Raw genomic sequence first — 16,175 nt, forward strand, 5'->3', positions numbered from 1 at the left:
TCCTTTGATTCTCTTTCAGGTTCATGACCTCTTTAGCTTCCTCACTTAGGTATTATATACTTGCAAATGAGTTACTTGGTTTGTATCAACAGTCCATTGCTTAATCTGTACATAAACAAAGCTATGTACAATTACTCAAAAAGTACATTGGTAGAACCAAATTTAACTGTAAAATACAAGTGTATCTTTTCAATAAGGAAGGCTTGTATAAGTTCATATGAAGTTCTGGTAGATCAGTGTGTGGGAATCTACTCAGATTATCTTGATAGATGAACCTTACTCATGTTTTCATCTGGGAAGTGCTGACCAAAGTCAGGATATATATATATATATATATATATATATATATATATATATATATATATATATATAGAGAGAGAGAGAGAGAGAGAGAGAGAGATTAAGACAGAAAGTTATGAGGGAAAGGGGATAGATAGAAGGTTCCTGGTAAGAAATAGAAGGAGTAAGGATTTGATATTATCAAGGCACAATATATACCTTGGTGAAATTTTCAAAGAAAAATAAAACCAAGATAATAAGAAATCCTAAATCTTAGGAGATAAACAAAATAACTGTGAATGTGTTAGTGCTCTGAGCAAACAATAGTTCTGAACCGCAACTTCTCATTTCAAGTATTTTCATGTGTAATAAAACTCTGACAGTAAACAAGCAAACGTGGGGAAAATATTAGCAGTTGTTCCTCTGGGCTAGTCATTTATCTAGTTGCTTGCATTTCCAACACAGACATTTATTACTGTTTTTATTGAAAATGGCAGGTTGAACAAATAATAATATTGCTACTCTCTATGTCTTGTAGTCATGTAACCAAAGAAGAGTACAAAGATGACAAGACACTGTCAGGGGAAAGAGACACACTGATGTCTTTTTCAGAACAGAAAAGAAATAAGAAATTCTTTCTTTTGAGTATCTTCTAGCATTTCTAGAAACATCATAAAATGCAGATCTGAATATAATATGCATAGTTTATTATAAAAGTGATTTATATGACCATACATTATTTTGAATTCATAAGAAGTCATAATTATTTTTATCAAAAATGTCCTAATTTTTATGTTATATGTAAAAACCCCAAAATAAAGGCATTGTTAGATTAAATGTATCTGTTAGTGAGTGGAACAGAACTTGCTAATAATACACCAGACACAATATTTAATGTTCAACACTACAAAAATTAAGGACAAACAAATAAATAGAAATTGTACTCAAGTCATCTTAATTCTAAAATGAGTGGTGATCAAAATTATGATAGTTTAAAATTAATGTATAATTACACAAAATATATAATATTGCATATATGTGTTATTATCCAAGGCAATGTAATTTATACTCAATATAAATAAATACATTTTTACATAATGTTAATTTTCAAAATTCCTCAATTAGGCACAGAACAAATCCTTTTATTTTGCTGGGTGTTATTTTTCCATGCTATGTGACTATGTTTCTTCCCTTAATCAACATTATGTAATAGTATAGCAATTGTCATTCTTATATTATTATTTGCTTAATTGTATATTTTATAATGAATATAAAATTATATATATATATAAAGAGAGATAGAGACAGAGAGAGTGAGAGAGAGGGAGAGAGAGAAAGAGAGAGAGAGAGAGAGAGAGAGAGAGAGAGAGAGAGAGAGAGAGAGAGACTTGATCTATGGACACTTGATCTTTGAGAAACTGTACACATTTCATGTAATCTAAGCGAACATAAGCCTCTATCATTTGTTCACACAATTATAGTAATGTTTCTTTAATTTAGGAATAGATCTGTGCTCTATAAAATTCTAGAGTTGTAAAATAAAGGAAACCGTAGTAAAGGGAATTGAAAGAAATATTGAAAACTATATGAAAGCCTCTTTCCAAAGTTTACTATTTTTGTACCTTCACTGAAAATGATAGGTAGTCTAAAGGAAATTTACATAAACACTCAGGGACAGAATCAAATACATGCTCATCATATTCACATAGCAAGCTCTCTATAAAGAAAATTTTAGACAAGGTTCAACTTTACTTTTCACGGCTAGTGTAAAATGTCACATGACATACAGAGTTAGCTCTCCCCATGCCATCAAGTCAATGGCAGGTCCATGTACAGCCATTACCAGTACTCTGAACCAGGAATCAATTTGTACCATAATATAGATAATATGATTCCTTGCTTTTAGTATATCCTGTCTCCCAAATAAATAAAATAAAATAAAATACTTTGACATTATAATTCCCACTTTTAAAAACTCTAACCACAATCATTAATAAATTGCTGTCAGTTTCTTTCATCTTATTTTTATCTATAAAATGACACCTGGTTTCAAACATAGTCCATGAGAAATCTATAAGATATTAACATTTTAACTGATGGCTAATACTTCAGGTAATCATGGTACATATTCTATCCTTTGCAGGATGTGGGTGTATTTGAAAATGTTTGCTTAATAATTTGAGATTTAAATTTATTTCACTTGTATGTTTTTCATTTTTCCATTAAAAGTAAAATACTTGTGGACACTATTCCTAGTTCTAAACCTAGTAAGGCATTTAGGATTTCTGTATCAATATAATATAATGTAAAATAATTTCTTTTGTTAAAACAGTTTTTAACTAAATTAAGTACTTATCAGTAAATACTATCTTCTTAAGGTAACAAATTTATACACATAATATTAGATTTTAAAATTGTGTATCCATAATATACAACTCCATACTAAAACTTTGCCTTGAAAACTACGGCCTTCTTAGTTATCTTTCCACATGAGGTTATTCTTGAACATAAATAAAATAAATTAGAGTTAATGGAGAAAATGGAGAACACTCCATTCAAACTTGGTTGGAAGAGGGGCATGTAAAGGGTAAAGTGAGTTAAGATCATAACTGAACAGATGCACAGATTCTTGCTGAGCAGATAGAAGACAAACAGCTTAGAAGTTACTGCATTCATAAAGGTGGATGTATTTTCATAAAATTGATGGCCAGTTTCTGACAGTGACTTAGAATGTGTCTTTGATTTACAAGTTAAAACTAAAATAATTATTATATAAGTCAAAAATTACCAATAGAACTGACAAGTTTGACCTGTTATTTCTTTGGAAAAATATAATGATAATATGTTACTTACTTTTTTCAAAGTGATCTTTATATGTATTAGATTTATGCCGTCTCTAAAGGAGAAAAGAAAATGCTGGAAATATGTTTCTTAATCTATCATTGTGCTTTGAAGTACCTCTTGCTGTTGTCCTCTGCATATCAAAACTTTCAATGATGTTTACCATGAAATACTACAGTTTCAGAAAAGCATACTCAACAGAAAGTATATTATAACAGCATGATTTATTTAAAAGTTAATACTTTCTTTTTGTTTAATCAGGTAACAGAAACGAGGACGGGTCCTCTTGGCTGCAGTAACTATGACAACCTAGATTCTGTCAGCTCTGTTCTGGTTCAGAGTCCTGAGAATAAAATTCAGTTGCAAGGTAAGTTGGTAAATATTCATGAATTCTTTTTGTATCTAGGGGATATCATATCCAGTTTTAATTTCTTTTGCATATATGTAAATAAGCCAGTGGGTATTGGAAAGATGACTTTATATGCACTTGGTCCTTTCCCAGAGGATCTGAGTCTAGTTTCTAGACCCCACATAAGGATGCTCATCAAACTCTGGTTATCAGGATCCAGGGGATCTGAAAGTCCTAGCGTTCTGAGACACCTGCAATTTCGTATATCTATCTATCTATCTATCTATCTATCTATCTATCTATCTATCTATCTATCTATCTATCTATCTATAAATAATATATGGTTAAAAATAATAATAAGTCTTAAAAAAAAGTTTCAGCATATATGTAGTAGGTTTTCAAAGTTATTGACAAGGTATTTGGACCATGTGAAGAAATATCAACTTATTTTTCTTCACAAATTAAGTAATAATAATTAATTATTGTATGGATAATAGTTTTGTTTTAAATGCCAACCATTCTTCTCTAGTGCATCATATGTTCACTCTATATGCTTTAATAATTCATGTATTTTTCTTATTAATTATTGTACAATTGGTAATTATTTCTATTCATACTATAAAATAGGACTGGCAGTTTAAATTTATACAACAGACCATGATGTCTTTGTTCCCTAGTAAGTAGATATATAGAGTATATTATATCAAATTGAGTTTATTCTCACTATGTATCTTCAGTTTGATTTGTGATTCAATAGCATTCTAAGATGATTAAATTTAGGATGTTTTGCTAAAGACCCTGGCAATTTGTATGTGTGTGTGTGTGTGTGTGTGTGTGTGTGTGTGTATTCTCTAAAATACACAAGTATATGTCCTGAAGTAAGTAAACACATACATATGGAATAGTTAAACAAATAATTAAAAATTATATATTGATGATGTGTACAAATAAAAATTTTAAAATAAATAAATTAAATGAATATTTTCTAGCAGGAAATATCTCAATTTATAGCCTGTCTAGAATCTGTAGACTTGCATTGCCTATAAAGATACAGAACAGATATTTTGAAAAATTATAGAAGTTATACATGCAACTCTTAATTCATAAAAGTTCATTACTTACATATTTGATTTACATATACTGTAGTTAATATTGTGGGTGTTTCATATCAAATTATGGACTCTAAGTAAATATATAAAAAGCATAAGCAAAAGAACCTTAAGTTTAGGGAATGAAGTTTATGCAAAAGTTATTTAAAATTAAAAACAATTTACACTTGATTTGAAAATAATTTATAAACATTTGAAAACCATTTAAAATAAACTTGATTATGTGAAATTACTTATGAATAGTTCTTATGAAAGTTTATACTGGAACGATTTTTGTTTTAAAGATTTTCATTCTAAAAGTGTTACATTACAATTATTATATAGTATAAAATATAATAATGTTTATAATATAGTACAATAGGCAACTTAAATTCTTTGTTAAAATTTACATTTTAGGTAGTTTTAATAGATGAGTACATGTAATTAATAAAAATATAATATAATTAATAAAAATATAATGATTACATGAAATATTTTGGGATACTGAAATTTGAAATAGAATCATGATTTCAAAGATGTATGTGGGTGTATATATATAATATATACCTGTGTGTGTGTTTGTGTGTGTGTGTGTGTGTGTGTGTGTGTGTGTGTGTAAAACTGCACATGCACTAGGCATCTCTTTTATATGCTGGTACATAGATCTTAATGATCTTTCTCTTATATTTTCTTCACATTTTAATATTTTTTTAATATTTTATTACATGTATTATATTCACATTAAATGCTACTTTCCTCATTGCTTTATCTCAAATTCACTACCGATTATTATTGTTATTATTATATATTTATGTGATTAGATATGTATTTAAGTACAAACCACTGATTAATGTAATGTTGCTTGTGTGTGAGTATGTCTGTTAAGTGTGTGTGTGTGTGTGTGTGTGTGTGTGTGTGTGTTTGTGTGTGTGTGTGTATGTGCATGACTGCTTAGTCCTGTGTATGTGCCTGCTTGCTGGATTCTGCTGAATACTGATTCTTCCTTTTTCAGTAGTCATAAAATTTTAATTCTTAATCTAGGTGCATTTTGGGTTTTCCACTGTGTATGGTGACATTCCAGGCAGTGTGAGATTTTATGTTGTTGTTGTTTTAGGTTTTGCTTAGACAACCTTATTGTTGAGAATTCATGTGTTCAGGTTCCCTGTAATAAACAAGAGATATTATCAGTAGACTTTCTGTACATCTGGACCTTGTAATTTTCCCAGTGTGTTTAATACCAATTGTTTTAATTTTTAATAGTTGTGACTTCTGAAATGTTTTCTGTCTATGGTCAAAGGAAATTTCTCTGAAGAAAACTGAAAGCTATATTTCCCTGTGGTCATAAGTATAGCTATTCAGAATGGTGTTATGTGTTATACTGATTTAGGAAAGCAGCAATCGTATATTCTCTTCCAGGTTCTGTGATGTCACAGGCCATGGGGTAGTTATTGTGGTTTTCAGTAGCAAGTATGAGGAGACCTTAAGCCCAGCTCTCTGTTGGTTCTAAATGACTCTACTGAATCTTTTTCAGTCTCTTGTCATTCTGTTATTACATTTCATAGTTGATGTAGGGAGGTAAGAATATTGATGGCTTTCCTTTACTTGAAGCTGATATATAACTTTCAGATAATATTTGAAAAGATATGTTGGGTTTAATTAATTGATGTGAGGAATTTTCTAGGTAAACTTTAAAGTAGTATTTCCTTTTATCTAATATATAGCAACTCCTGCCCTCTGATATGTTTCATAATGTTGAAACTCACATTTCCTCTATATATTCTCCCTCCAGGAAATAACATCAAAGTACTTCCAGACTATTAGATGTCATTTAAATATAGATGATTTAATTGCATTAACCTCTTTCTCATGTACAAATATAATTTACATGACTCCAAGTTTATGTTTCTTGTTCTGCCTTGTTATTGTCCATTCACACTGATACAACACTACATGAATACTTTGTCTCTCATTGCTTTATTTGTGATTTATCATGGTCACCCTATGAGATGAAAACTAAACCTCAAAAGGTTGAAAACAAGTCATGTGTCACATAAATGATCAGATGCTGTCTTTAGTGATCTGTTTGTCGTTCTTCTAGGGCTAATGCAAATTATTAAATCAATTAGTAATATCTCCTAAATTACATGTATCATTTTATTTCATTACTACAGTAATTTTATTTTTATTAAATATACTGCCCATGATAGGAGAGTAGCATGTCAGTCATTTTCACATACTCAGTATTCCAAGCAATGATCTTTCAAATAAACTTTCTAATAAATATTTCTATATAATTACAAATTATAAAATATTATTCCAAATAAGTAAATATGTAGAATTCATTTACAGACAATTACATGGAATTATGCTTAACTGATGCAGAGACATGGGTGCAGTTCTCAATGTGTTTGTTAAATTCATTTTCCTCTGAATATTAATGATTAATTTTAACAAGCTTGGTTCATAGATAAAAGTCAAGGTGAAACTAGCTAATAGATTTTTTCATGCAAGAACTGTAAATATTATCAAAATTCAGTGGTAAAAAAACCTATTCAGTGTTTGTGTAATTTTCCAACTCTTTATATATAGTTTTACCAAATGTTTACTTCTATCTTGATTTTTTTCTTATTTTTTTATATGAGCATGTTGTATGCATGGGTTGTGTAAGCATAATCATGTGTATGTGGCTATTCATGCGCCCTTATGTGTGTGAACATGTGTGGACATAATTGTGACAACATTCCTATCAAGCATTTTAGTTACTAACCATTTTTCTTAGGCCTATCATCTTTCCATCTTTCCTTCCTATCTTCTTTGCTTCCTTCCTACTGTCTTTCCTTCTTTTCTATTTTCATTCTTTTTTCTATCCCTCCTTCCTTCCTCCCTCCCCACTCCCTCCCTCCTTCCCTCCCTCCTTTCCTTCCTTCCTTCCTTCCTTCCTTCCTTCCTTCCTTCCTTCCTTCCTTTCTCCCTCCTTCTCTATCTGTCTCTTGTTCATTCCTTCCTTCCATTCCTTTTCCTTCCCCTTCCTTCCTTCCTTCCTTCCTGTCTGTCTTCTTTCTTTCTTTCTTTCTTTCTTTCTTTCTTTCTTTCTTTCTTTCTTTCTCTCTCTCTCTCTCTCTCTCTCTCTCTCTCTCTTTCTTTCTTTCNTCTTTCTTTCTTTCTTTCTTTCTTTCTCTCTCTCTCTCTCTCTCTCTCTCTCTCTCTCTTTCTTTCTTTCTTTCTTTCTTTCTTTCTTTCTTTCTGTCACTTTTTTCATTTTGTTCCCTTTTCTTTCTCTACCTCATAATTAACTCAGGCTAGCCTCTATCCTCTTATATGTTAGGGTGGCCTATAATGCTTTATCTCCCAGCCTCTGCCTCTCAGTTGCTGAGTGTCATGCATGTATCATCATGTGAGGCTTAGTTAGAATATTTCATCCTTTTATAAAAAATGATTTTATGTATCCAAAGTTGTGGAACTGAAACTATATTTTTCTCAAAATATATTAAATGGAAAGTTTCAAATATTAGGTTTAATATTTATTTCACATAGCAATTTCCTAAAGAGATAGTAACTACTAAACTGGCATCTAATAAAGTAATTAACTGAATCAGTAGGGATAACTTGCACACAACAAAGAAATGGACTGTGAAGAAACTATGTCAGGCCATCTGCTCCTCTCTACTCAGTTTTTGTCCTTGCTCCTAAACAATAGAATCATATAAGATAGGCTTCTTTGTGTCTTGTGTTGAGGTCTACCATCCTATCTTTGATGCAACTCTTAGAACACAACTAATGATACTATATTTTTATAGTTTTGACAGAATGATAGTCTAAAAGCTAAATGAAGGTATTGAGATCAAGAGGCAGTTTTTGTAAAACATTGTCAAATGCCCTAATCAATTACATCAAAGATTCAGAGGATTGTTTTTTAAATAGAACAATAATCTTTTGTGTAAATTTTGAGACTTTACAATCCTGTAGCCTTTGATTACTGAACTTCTATAGGCAGATAACTTTCCTAATGATAGTTTTATTTATTTATTTATTTATTTATTTATTTATTTATTTATTTTTCGAGACAGGGTTTCTCTGTAAAGCCCTGGCTATTCTGCTAATGATAGTTTTTAAATAGAGGTATATTCATAGGTTAAAATGATAGCATTTACCTTCTCTACTCAAGGTGTTGTAAACACGTGCTTTCTGATTATATTTGAGGCCACAAACTTGATCATTTCATTTGTCTTTCAAGGGCTTCAAGTTCTCCTTCCCGACTACCTTCAGGAACGTTTTGTACAGGCAGCGTTGAGCTACATTGCTTGTAATTCTGAGGGGGAGTTTATCTGCAAGGATAATGACTGCTGGTGCCACTGTGGTCCAAAATTCCCAGAATGTAATTGCCCTTCCATGGATATTCAAGCCATGGAAGAGAATCTTCTTCGAATAACAGAAACATGGAAAGCTTACAACAGTGACTTTGAAGATTCAGGTAAGACAGAGATTTTAATACCATCAAGTTTGTCTTGGCCCAAAAATATGAAGAAAGGACTGATTGCTCCATTGTTTCATTTCATGGTTGGAAAGTTTTTTGTTTTTATCAATCCTTTGTATGGATATTAAGATTGCATTTGTTACTGCAAGGTAAGTGTTTACTGAGGGTATTGTTGTTTTATGTATTTCTTATATGCTATTGGTACTGGAGTACAACCTGTTCCTGATTTGAAGTTAACCACATATTAAGAAATTGTATTGCTATTTTAATATATGGTATTGTCATGTAATGCTTTTCATGTTTCTCTGCAATTCTCTGGGAGGTCTTTAGTTTCACTTGTGAGGAAATAGTTGTCAGCATTTGCTGTGTGCCTTCACAGTCTCATGATTCTCATGACAACTCATCATAATTGACCACATTTTTAATTAAATTTAGAGCCATTTTATGTTAATTGTCTGTAGATTTTCCATTATTTTTTATTATATAGGAAGACATTACATATTCTCTTCAAACTGCTTCTAGTCAACTACATAACTTATAATCATGTGTGTCTGCTTTGAGAGTATATTTTTTCAAATGCTGACCTTAAAACAAAAGAAGGTAAAAATATTCCTCAAATTAATATAACAATGTTTAAAAGACAATGGATAATAATGTATAATGAAGCAAGATATAATAAACCTAATGTATTATGAATGATATAATTTAGTCAAAATGAGCTAAGAATGCATGATCCTCCAGCAAGCAAAGTGAAGCATGATATTATACACAAAACAGTAAGTAGCATTGGAGAGAATCCATACCCTTAGGTTTATTTTTGTCAAAATAAAGAATGAAGACCTAAAAACAGAAAATAGACATTGTGTTTTAAGGGAATAGTTGTTTACTAACACAACATTTCGGTTAGGCAAAAAGAATAAAATTTAAGAGTTATTGCACAATTTGTGACTATATAAATAGAAATATGTTTTACCTTTGAAAAGATTTCTGGATGAAACTCCTAATATTATCAATAAAATTCTTACTTACTGTGCGGGATAATGTATACTTTACTTAGTTTGATTTAGTTACTCCATACTAGTTCTGTATATCTTAACAATAAATTGTGTATCATAATTATAATTTGTTAAGTTTGTCATTAAATATAATTGAACAAAATAGCAAAGTTTTGTTAGAAGGATAGACTTGACAACAATGAAGGTAAGGATGGAAAATGCTGGAGAAAAAAATGATGAATGAACACTCAGACTTTCTTCAAGTGCTTTTCCTTGGTGCATATTAATCAATTCATGGCAGATTTCAAACCTGCGATCCTTCCTAGCCTTTGGAAAATGTTTCTGCCTCGGGGCAAGTAACCTGAACAACTGTCTACAGCCCAATTAGGTTGTAATGATTATATTGAAAGTGCATGCTGGGCAGTAAGTCTTTATAGTCTTTGCTTTAATTTCACTCTAGATATGAAAGCTGATGGTTAAATAGTTAAACTAATAAAGCCTGAATTAAGTTAATGGAATCATATAAGAGGAATGCTATGATCTCTAATATAAGATTTGAAATTAAATGTGGTATAGGGCTGTTTCAGGAGAGCTGTAAAGCAAAGTTTGATTACAACTTTGAGTTTGGCTTTAGAGATTTTAACATGGTCAGCTTTTATAGTGATTATTGAAAATAGAATATATTAAATAATGAAATGGTGGCCCACTGAAGATGAAAATAGTTTCTGAAACATATATGAGGACATAAAACTTTATAATACTTTCTTGATTGAACAAAGTATTATGCACAGTGTTATGAAATGTAAGATCATAGATGCCAATCAATTCACACAGACACACACAGGCACAAACACACACAAACACACACTACACACGTACCATAATGTACCTTTACTTCTCAGTTCTCTTTACTATTCTACTGGGATATTTTACTGTCTTTCAATTCTAATCCTATGACTCATCAGTTATTTCAAAATCTAATACATTTTTAAGTTACATAAGCATTATGCTTCCTTCTCTTTGATCAAATTACCTTATTTATTTGTTCATGTTATTTGGCATGAGTATGTATGCTGTGCTGTGTATGTGTTTATGTGTGTTGTATATACTACAGACAACTTTATCCAGAAACCTTAAGAATATGGCTGTCTAAACCAGACCTATACAATGAGGACATCACTTGACCTACTGACATGGATGGGAAAAATCTCATACATCCTTTGATTATAAACAATAGGCAAGCAATGGGTGCTGAGAGAATTAGTATTCTCCAGGTACAAACTCCTCAAAGGTTATCCAATCCCAAATATTTATGCAGAGGTCATAATATTAATTAAAGATGAATTTGTCATTAATTAGAGAAAGATTGGTGCCAGAAACAGGAGTTGGAATTGGAGAATAGAGTTGATATTGTTTTAAATAGAGTACTCATTAATGAAAGTATAAAAAATATATAAAAGAAAATGGGTCATGTCAAATATGTGATGATCTAAGTTATTATTTACAGTTCTTTTATGTCCTTTTGCTTTCTTGTCTGGCTGCTTTCAGTAGGTCTTGTGGTGCCATGTTGAATGGGAAGAGTAAAATAGTAGAAGTAAATCTATTTGTCTTAAACCAGACCTGAGTCTGAAAACCATGGGCGTTTCCTCATATTTTGATTGTTCAAAGTAGTATAAAGCTACAAAAAGACTAGAAAACATCATATGAGATATGATTTATCACATAAAAGAAAAATAAATTTTAAAAATACCCTAAAGCACAGAAAATAGAAACAAATATCTACAAATATTATAAAGCCGTAATGAACAACTTCTATACTGCAAATAAAGGAATGAATAATAAAGATTACTCTGAGAAATAGAAGAAAATTTTAGAAAATGATCAGGAAAGGGTATAATATTTAGAATATGAGGAATTTTTAAATTCCAAAGCAGAAATTGAAAGAATTAGTCTAAATCATTTTTTTCATAAAAATGACATATAAATAAACAAAATTAATTTTTAAAAAATGCTTAAATTTTCTAATCATGAAGGCAATGAAAAGTAGAGCATCAAGTCAGTACTTAATAACAATAGCTGCAGTGGTCTGGCTAAAAATAGGAACTTCCAACACTGTGCAGTGAACTTTTGCATACAATGAGGATATGAAATAGCAACCCCATTACAGAAGGCAAGATGGCAGTTCATTCAAAGCTTAAAAGTGAATACTCCATGTAGTTAAGAAACCAACAGGGTCTTCCTACACTATCTCAAATAATGAAATTCTATAATTTTTCAATACATCTGGAATCAAGATCATTTTGTTTAGAGAAATAAGAAGCAAAGAAAGATAAATTCCATATGATTCTATTCACAAATATATTTAAACAAGAATTCTCTTAATTGAAAGTAATAGATGAGCAGAAGAGACCAGAAACCTTTGTCAGTATATGGTGGAAGTTCTGGTGTGCTACTATTTAATACTGTCATGATGGATAGTGGATGAAGTGGTTTTGAAGTTTTAATCATAAAGCACTGGTACAATAGAGGCAACAATGATCTTGGTTTAATACAACACACATGTGTTCTGATATGATAAATCACAGTTTTTGTGCCAGTTAAAATATAATCAATATACTTTAAGTAAATCAGGCTTTGAAAATTGATAAATACTGAAATAAGCAGCTAAACTCTTTCTGCTTGTCATAATGACATTGTCTAAATAAAATAAAGGGAGGAAGCATAAGATAAATCCTGTAAAATGTTCACCAAATAATTAGAATCAAAAGTGGTGATAGGAAAATGTATAAAACATCATAATGTAACATTAAAAATAATAAGCAAATTGTTGTTTTTATAGCAGTTTTATCCTAGATAAAGGCATAATTAGTAAACCAAATTACAATTTAGCAAAACATATAGATATGAAATACTTGATGATTGAAATACAGCATAGGAGGCAGACACTTGACAAGCATGTGTGGGTGTGTTGTTGTACAGCAATGTCTGTGTGGCATAATGTTCAGGGTCACCTTGGGACTAGTAGTGTCTAAAGTTATTTGAACTGGGATTTTTACAAATAGTGCTCATATAATGAAGGAATTATAAGATAGCGATTGTGAGAGACGTTCTACAGGTTGTGACAGACCCATACTAGTCCTGATCTCACAACAGCTTGAATTTCCCACATGGGAGAGAATCTCACAAGGCCATTCCTGAACTCTCCTGAACCATTCCTGTCTTAATTTGTATGGTCAACGATCATCACATCAGGATTTAATAGATAGTTCAAAGCCAATGGCCATGTAGACCTCCTCGCTTAAGCTCATTAGGCAAGAATAAACACAAAAGCAGGAGTATGAGGAATAGGCAAACTGATCAGTAGGGTTAGACGGTGTGTGAGATGTAGGTAAAAGATAAACAGCATGTATCATGTTTATATATGAAGGTACAGGAGAAGAAATTTGACAAACCCTACCTTTAAAGTAATTCCTTACATAACCATTTAAAAACTTCTATATATTACTGCTGTTTCTCCAAGGACCAGAGAAATCAAACAATCAAATGCATTTGTGTAAAACCATGACAGTTAGAATTATTTTCTTTTATGTCTTCGAAAACTTATCGGTACAAAACATGATTTCTCATGCTTACCATTATTGCAGAAATTCAAATCCTTTTATGCTTTATATAAAGAGATAAAAAAAACAGACTAAAATAAACAAAAGGAACACATTGTAGTCTTCTTTTAAATGGTTGATTCAATTTAACTTGAAAAATAAAACAAATGCTAGTAATTAACAGGGTAAACCATTTTTTTCATTGAAACTGAGATATATCAGTGTGTAATTCTTTAATTAGGAAAATAATTATCTGAATTTAGAAGTGTTTTTCTCAGGTACCAATAGCAGCATGAAGTATGTCAGGGTGCATAGCTCAGTAATTTAAACTGCTAATTGCAGTCACCACACAAAAAAAGAAGAAAAGTAAGTTGCAAATTTTGTCAGGTCAAGGTAACTTGTTTGTAAATGTTTTTCTGTTGGCTACGCTCACAATTTTCACATGTAAATCCAATTTGTAGATTAGAGCAGCAGGCTTGTGTAGGGGTCATTTTGTTCTATTATATACAAGTCTTAGATAATATACTTATTATAGCCTGTAAACAAATGTGTCAGGCAGTTTTAAGAAGAAATGTACTAATTTTCAAAACTTGCAATCTGAGAATATCTCTAATATATTTAATTATAGAAAAATGTTCATTTGATTTTAGAAGAATCTTTCTGAAGGAAAAATAGCAACATGGGGTATGTCAGTGTGTGAAACACAGAAATTTATAAGGCTAATTATAAAAATGATATAGAATGCATTTATTCTTTACATTTCCAGAAAATGAGGCATTTATAATAAATGTTATTAATACACAGGTACATCAAGTATACTCTGTAATTACAAATGAAGAGAGTAGTAACATAAGTATTCAAACAATCTTACATTTGCAGTAGCAAAGTACTATTTATTTGCTATGCTTAATTATACGAAAACAACAATTATATTTTCAATAATGAAAAGCTAATGTCTTTTCCCATATTTGGATCAAGATTATTAACCTTTATGGAGAAAATTAGAATATTTAATTTACATACATATCTAGTTTTGTTTAAAATTAAATTATAAGAAATTTACCAAATCTTCCCAAAACAAATAAACTCAAACAAACGATATTATATTTTCTTTTTATTTTCTGTTAACTATTTTTTATCATTGAGAAACTTATTTATTTAAGGAAAGGTTATAGAATAATGGGTTTTTCACAGGTGATTGTCTTAAAGGAAAAAAAGTTTGTTGATATAAAGCACAAACATTTTAGAAACATTTTGACATGACACATTCAAATCCTTCTGTTAACACTTGGTTTATTCAGAATCTGAAGTGTGATATGCAGTCAACAGAATCTTCAACAAGAACATTTCCTGTTATGTTAAAAGACATTTATTTGGTGTTCTAAGAATGCCAGTTACAGAGCACTTTGTAATGGAAAATATCTAGGTGTTACTTTGGAGAGTGTTGTTCATTTAAACATTTGATATGAAACTTGATAAACTCTAAGGATAGGACTGTATAAAATGTTACGGTTCAGAAAAGCTCATGTATGTTCATCTACACACTTAGTACACATTCTTGCCTCTTCGTTTCATGTACAGTATTTTTAAAATTTACCTTCTTAAAAAAAATCACCTCAGGTGACAGTTGACTATCAGCTTATATGAAAACCAAAAACAGAAAACAAACAAAAACTGTTTTCTGGGGAATAGCACTGTGTATAAATAAAGGACTTGGATGTCAAAGGCACTTCAGAAACTAGGACATTTAGAACAAAGTTACTATATCCTATTCGATTTTAATCTTCCTCCCCAATGATGAGTCTTATTTTACAAATCCACATTTCAGGCATAGGATTGCATATTTTTTTAAAATTGTATAAACAGGTACACAACATGGCTACCAATGATGTCTGCTAATTATAAGATCCACTTTCCTTGTATAGAATATTATTAAACACAGATGAAAATCTGAGTGACTTCTAACTCTAGTAATGTTCTCTAAAATTTCCAAGAGAAGAATGCTTTTTATTTTTCCCAAAGAGAGATGAGTATTATTATTATTATTAACATTATCATTATCATCATCATCATCATCATCATTATTATTATTATTATTCATTTTAGTAGATATGGAAGGGCAGAGAAAGTGTTAAATAAGAATTGCATACGTTTGAGAATAAGACTTGTTCAATAGAGTGCTTTCATATAATGAAGGAGACCTTGGGTTTGATACATATCCCCACAAAAAGTAGGTGTAGTACAAACCAATAATCCTCCTAACTAGAAAATAAAAGGGAAAAGACCAGGAGTCTAAGGTCATTCACAACACAAAGTAAGTTTGATGCCAGCCTGAGAGTCATGAATTCATGAGTTACCACGACCGCTATCACTCTCATACACACATACACACAAAATCAATCAAAAATAAAAACAAAGACCAAACCAAACCAAGCAGAAACAGACATCAAAACCAAATTTATTTCTCTCTACCTCGATTTCTTTCTTTCTTCTTTCTTTCTTTCTTTCTTTCTTTCTTTCTTTCTTTCTTTCTTTCTTTCTTTCTTTCTT

General features: G+C 30.7%; 1 protein-coding gene across 4 annotated transcripts in view; it reads left to right on the plus strand.

Moving 5' to 3' along the window:
- Positions 1–16,175, plus strand: part of Brinp3 (BMP/retinoic acid inducible neural specific 3) — a 361,134-nt gene that overhangs the window by 227,048 nt on the left and 117,911 nt on the right. For all 4 annotated transcript variants that reach the window (XM_021198220.2, XM_029539331.1, XM_021198221.2 and 1 more), the window contains 2 exons: positions 3,382–3,487; positions 8,792–9,028. In XM_021198220.2, the coding sequence (XP_021053879.1) occupies positions 3,382–3,487; positions 8,792–9,028 (343 nt within the window). The remainder of the gene's footprint in view (positions 1–3,381; positions 3,488–8,791; positions 9,029–16,175) is intronic.

Source organism: Mus pahari, chromosome 5, assembly GCF_900095145.1.
Source record: "Mus pahari chromosome 5, PAHARI_EIJ_v1.1, whole genome shotgun sequence".
Taxonomy (NCBI): Eukaryota; Metazoa; Chordata; class Mammalia; order Rodentia; family Muridae; genus Mus; species Mus pahari.